This window comes from Pseudochaenichthys georgianus, chromosome 5, assembly GCF_902827115.2.
Source record: "Pseudochaenichthys georgianus chromosome 5, fPseGeo1.2, whole genome shotgun sequence".
Classification (NCBI taxonomy): Eukaryota; Metazoa; Chordata; class Actinopteri; order Perciformes; family Channichthyidae; genus Pseudochaenichthys; species Pseudochaenichthys georgianus.
Window position 1 is genome coordinate 5,721,090 of NC_047507.1, and position 6,379 is coordinate 5,727,468.

Here is a 6,379-nt window from a genome sequence, read left to right on the forward strand (position 1 = left end):
CAATAGATATAATGATGGCCTCAGCACTCCTTCTACATTCATGCATGCTGATTTCATGTTTAAGCCAGAAGAAAAGGTGTTGCCTAACACGTACAAACAAATTGTGTAACGTGAACATTTTCCGTTACACAAGTGAATGGCATGTCCAGCATACTGAATGACATGCTCCTCCCTTATCTCAGGGGCATCCTCTAAATACTATACACTATTTAAAGTGCTCTCCCCTTTCTTTCTTGTACTGGGAGCAGCTCTGTTCATACCTCATCACCAGAGAAATGGGAAAGGTTAATCTCGAGGATAATGACACCAAAGAGAAGAAAACAGAGTTTAGCTTAGTACGGGTCAAAGATACCTGGAAGTGCAAAAGAGGGAAAAAGGTCACAGCTGATAATGTGTCTGCTGCAAAAATGTGAGTATAACATTTCTTTTTTTTACTCACAAATTACTTCAGTAAAAAGTGTGATAAAAGTGTGATAAAAGTATCTTCTTCTTTGTGCACGTTTCTTATGCAAAGTGTTCTTTTATCTCTGACTTCTCAAACTGATTTTATAAGTTTGAATGAATAATGCTGCTGCGTACTGCAGGTAGTGTAAGGCACATTTCAGAATAATGGTAAAATGTGTCTCCTTTAAATAAGAAACAAGCCAAACAAGACTGAACAAGCATGCCAACTGGGCTATGCTTGGGGGGAAATGATGGTTGTATCTTTATGGCAATCTCTTGTGTAAATTCAGTGGCTGTGAAATGCCAAACACTCTTTACAATATCCTTTTTTATGCATTTAAACAAACAATACCTTTTTTTGGGAAAGATGAATACATCACTGAATTGTATTTCAAAGGGAATAGGATCTGAGTTTAAAGGTACATTATTCCAGCTCCTCAGGTTGACAGGTTTGCAACAATGCCAGGCTTCAGTGTGAATACTCTAATTGTCAATCTACAAAAGCACTTCAGGGAGCGCTATTATGTAGGAATGTATGGGGCGGGAATGAGGGAAAACCTCAACTTTCAAATGTCAATGGAACTACAATAAAACAGAGAACAGGTGCAGGAATCGGGGGAAACATTTACCTACCTAATGTTTATTTAAATGTTATGTTTAGGTTAGAGAACCTGCAAAGGTGTTGGTTTTAGACAATGTGAGCCAACAGTCTACAAATGTATACTAGATTAGTGTTACAAATACAATGTTACATTATAACCGACATAACATGATTGATTGATTGATTGATTGATTGATAACATATTACATTTTAAATGAAGTGTTTTGGCCTCTGAAAGTCATGCTCTGTCTTAAGCCAGATCTCAGTTACAAAAAGTATTACAATTAGTACATGTATTAGGTGAGTTACATGAACCAGACCTTGATGTCGAGGAGTATTACTATTGGCACTGTTTATATGCCAATCCTGTTTGTGTTGTTTCCATGTTTGTTCCCTCTTACAGAGAAACTCCTAATGAACTGCTAATAGAGTGTAAGCAATGTATTGAGAGCAACAGAAAATACACCTACAATAACGGGAACCTTTGCCATTATAGTAAATCTTCTTTCTTTGACATGTTTTTTTGTGTGCAGTTATGAGAGCATCACCGAAAACAGCACCAGTTGGACAGTGGTCAGCCCCATCGTCTTCACTTACAAGGTTACTGAGACCCGGGACTTGCTGGACCCGAGCAACCAAACGCTCCTGCTGGGACACATCAACGACCCGCAACAGTTGGAGGACATGAACAAATCAAACAAGCAAATTAGACGCTTTTTGGTTGTAGACCAAGAAGTCTACAAGTTTTACGGTCCCAAGCTCACTGAATATTTGGAGGCCAACAAGGTCCTGTACAAGATTTTAGCTCTACCCACAACTGAGGAGAACAAATCCATGACAATGGCCTTGAAGATCCTAGAGGAAGTCAACAACTTCTCCCTTCACAGAGCCCATCATTGCCATTGGTGGAGGGGTGTGCCTGGACATAGTGGGCCTGGCTGCCTCACTCTACAGAAGACGGACCCCTTACATCAGGGTCCCGACCACTCTGCTCTCCTACATCGATGCCAGCGTGGGAGCAAAGACTGGGGTTAACTTTGCAAACTGCAAGAACAAGTTAGGTGCCTACATCCCCCCCGTAGCTGCCTTCCTTGATCTGTCCTTCATACAAACTGTTCCACGACGACAGATCTCAAACGGGCTAGCTGAGATGTTAAAGGTATGTTAACCCCGCAACTCACAGTACAGCAACTAATCAAGGATTTACAAGGGCTGTAAATGGACTGTACTTATATAGCGCTTTATCCAGTCTTTAAGACCCCTCAAAGCGCTTTACATACTACATGCCGTTCACCCATTCACACTGAGCAGTGTATGTTAGGACATGCACTAATATACATACACATTCACACACCGTTGGCCATGCCATCGGGAGCAAGTATCTTGCTCAAGGATACATCGACATGTTGACTTCATGGGATGGGATCGAACCCACAACCTTCTGGTTGAAAGACGACCGCACTCCCTCGCAGCCACAGTCGCCCTGTAGTATTGTAAAAGTTTTCTGGTCAAGTCAAGTCACCTTGATTGCCAATCTTCCAGTTTGTGTGTACAGACAGAGAGATCAGAATACTGTTTCCCACAATCCCAAATATAAAAACAAATGTATATAAAAAATATATATGTGTGCAAATATGTATGCATATATACGCATGTGCACACATTAAGACCTAAATAAAAACACAACAATCAATATATACAAAATACCAGTCACTTCAATATACATTGATTGTTGTGTTTTTATTTAGGTCTTAATGTGTGCACATGTAAAAATTAGGGCTGTCAAACGATTAACATTTTTAATCAGATTAATCACAGTTTAACAATGAATTAATCATGATTAATCACCATTCGAACTATGTCCAAAATATGCCATTTATTTATGTATATTGTTGTGGGAATGGAAAGATAAATGAAAGAAGGCGGATATATCCATTTAACATACAGTAGGCCTATGTATGTTTATTATAACATTTTTCTGCATGTCAAAATGAAAGACCGACGTTAACAGCAGCCTGTCTGTGCACACGGAGACCGACTCTGTCGTCCGGTGATCTAACCGCCTTCTGGAAAAGCTTCACAAGTACGTCGGTACGCAAATGCGCTTTGTGACACAAGTGACGGTACGCATTTCAGATTACATAACCTGCGTACCAGTTATGTGCACCCCTGTACCAGAGCCATATTATTACTATTATATGGCTCTGCCCTGAACTACAGCAAAAGTATTCTCCGTCGGGACTTCCTGCAACAACACCACGCCGTTATCAAAGATGTTCTATTGAGAAGACGATCACTACGTGACAAAAGTTTTCAAAACCGTGGCTGCTGAAATCAATCTTACTAACTGCTGTCTGTGCAATTTACTCCGCGAGTTGGCAGACTTTATTTTGCTTACTTTAACATCATTTTTCATGGTGGGGCTAAGCAATTTCTTTATATGGGTGTAGCCTACCCCAGCCATACCCTGGCGCTGCCACTGGTGGCACGTAGCCTATGGGGCGGGCCATTCTGCACATGCATTAAATGCGTTAAATATTTTAACGCAATTAATTCAAAAAATTAATTACCGCCGTTAACGTGATAATGTTGACAGCACTAGTAAAAATGTGTCTTTAACGGTGTATATATATATATATATATATATATATATATACATATTTATATACATCTATGTATGTTTGCAATTTTTTTTTGCAGATGGCCTTGATGAAACACAGAGGCCTCTTCGAACTTCTTGAAACACATGGCCGTATGCTGTTGGACACTAAATTCCAAGCTGACAACAGGGTATACGGACGCAACTGCATGCAGGTGGCATCACAAGCAACTCGTATAGCCATCGTGACCATGCTGGAGGAACTTGCCCCAAACCTTTGGGAGGATGACCTGAACAGACTTGTCGACTTTGGTCACCTCATCAGCCCAGCATTAGAGATGGTAATTGATCCCTTGTTAAATATGTACATCCTTCGTTGATACATGCTATTGTTTGTACAGTATATTGTAAAAATATCATATTTTTGATTCCAGGAGAGTCTTTAACATTCTGTCTCTGTCTGTCTTTGATCTAGAAAGTTCTCCCATCTCTGCTGCATGGTGAAGCAGTGAACATTGATATGTCTTACATGGTTTACGTGTCCAAAGGGAGAGGTCTATTGACAGAAGAAGAAAAGCACAGGATCATCAACTGCATGGTGGGCCTGGAGCTGCTTGTCTGGCATGAGGCGTTTACCATGGAGCTCATACAGAAGTCTCTGCAGGACAGGCTGAAGCATTCGGGAGGCTTGGTCCGAATGCCACTCCCTGTTGCTCTTGGGGAAGCGGGTAAGTCTCACCTCAGCATTTATGGTTTGCAAGGTAACAAGCATCACATTCGGTAACATACAGGTGGTAGCAAACCAAAATAGCTGGCCATGTCAGCCTAAATTTGTTTACCAGGCCAGTCTGAAGAAACATGCTTATTACCAAAGTCTTCAATTCAAGAACTACCCATTCTTCCTACAAATATTTTACCTTTTCTGTCTCTGAATGGCTACGAGCCAAACCAGTACTGCATGGATAGTATTTGATAGTATTTGTTGCCTGGGTTGGTTAACCTTTTAAAGAGCCTGTGACAGCATCCCAACAACTGTTGTGCAATTAAATATTGGGCTACTAGTAATCTCGAACCGTCAGTTTAAAAAAGAAGGTGCGATACCGTTCCGATAAATATCAATAATTTCGAACATCGCGGGGAAATTCCTTCGACTCATTTTGAAGTTTTGGGGGAAGCCGGAAGTGACGTCAATGGGTTGGATTATCAGTAATCATTTCAAAGTGACACAGAGACATTGGATTAACCTTCAGCAGCATTTATATGCGTTGTAATGCCATTGAACACAACTTTTGATCAGAAAACAGTAAAGGTAAGAGTATTTGCCGTTTTGGCCCCGTAAAGTGAAGTTGTGTGTTGTCTTTGCTGGCTTTCGCCGCGGGTTTTTGTCACACAGTGATGATACTTATACCATTGGAATCTCAGATTGCATATGATATCTAGTCTGTGCAGATTGCATGAAGTATAAAATATTGCTACCGTGAGTAATGTGCTAAGTGCGTTAGCACCCTTTCGCTTAGTGCTAATTCATAGGCTTGGCGTTAGACTTGTCTTTTGTTCAGCTACAAATGGTTCATATCGTCAGTTAGCTGAGTTTCTTCCCGTTAAGTGGTTATGTCACATTAATAGTGACAGGATTCTCATGTTTTGTCACGTTTGTAGTTTTGTATGTCTGGTTATGGGTATTTTCCTCCTTGTATATTGTCTGGTCCTTTTCCCTGTGTTGTTCGTCCCGTCGTTAGTTTCCCTGGTGTGTCTAGTTGTCTGATTGTTTTCACCTGTCACTCCTTGTGTGTCTCCTGTGCTCATCAGTGTCAGCCCCACCCCTGATTGTTCCCACCTGTGTCTAGTTACCCTGTGTTTAAATTCCCCTGTCTCCCAGTGTTCAATGTCGGTTCGTCTTGTGTCATGACTAGTTCGTCGGTGAGTGTTCTGTTTTGTCTTTGTTTATATCCCTAGCCTTGAAATAAAGGAGTTTTTTCAGTTTATATCTGCATTTGGGTCCTGCTTCCAACATACACCGTAACAAATAGGTTGTTAAATGTTAAGAAACACAGAGACACAGTTTTGTGAAAATTGTTGTATTTGCGGGGGCTATCGGGCTTAACAGGTAAAGGTAAGATAACCAAGGACTAGGGTTAGGGTTAGGCATTCAGTTGAGGGGACTGGGGTCCCTTCTTGTCTTTAAGTATGAGTGCCAAACCTGACATTAACCAATTTATTTTAATTGCCTTAAAAAGATGATTGCACCAAATTATCTTGTATGGGTCTTTTTTGAATGCATTGCCAACCAATTTATTTCCTTTCGTAAGAGTAGTTTGATCTTAAACAAGTTGTTATGCTATTCAGAGTTTATGTAAAGCACTTATATACGGTATATTTAAAGCATGCTCTAACTGCTCTCCTTTCTTTTATTGCAGAAATTTCGAATGACACATCCTGTGAGATCCTGCACAGAGCTTACGTAAAATGGTGTGACGAGCTGAGCGTCTCCTCGGACAGCAACTCTGACTCTTAAACTGCCCACAGCACGACTGCATTAGTTCAATTGTTTTGTTAGAGAAAATGTTTAAATGTTGTTGGGAGTTGTATATACTTCTGGTTCTGTACTCTTTTTCTCTACTTTTGTTCAAATGTTGAAAAATAAAAAATAAACTATAGTTGACAGCATTCAGCTATGCTATTTTCACATTAAAAGATCCAATTGTTGGGGAAACCATATTAGCACTGCTTGAAGC

General features: G+C 40.4%; 1 protein-coding gene across 1 annotated transcript; it reads left to right on the forward strand.

The window, feature by feature from the left end:
* Window positions 1-275: 275 nt before the first annotated feature.
* eevs (2-epi-5-epi-valiolone synthase) lies at window positions 276-6,159 on the forward strand. The gene is given in 6 exon segments (XM_034082071.1): window positions 276-409; window positions 1,579-1,926; window positions 1,928-2,204; window positions 3,746-3,985; window positions 4,120-4,372; window positions 6,062-6,159. Coding segments are annotated over 6 exon segments (1,350 nt in total).
* The last annotated feature ends 220 nt before the right edge of the window (window positions 6,160-6,379 follow it).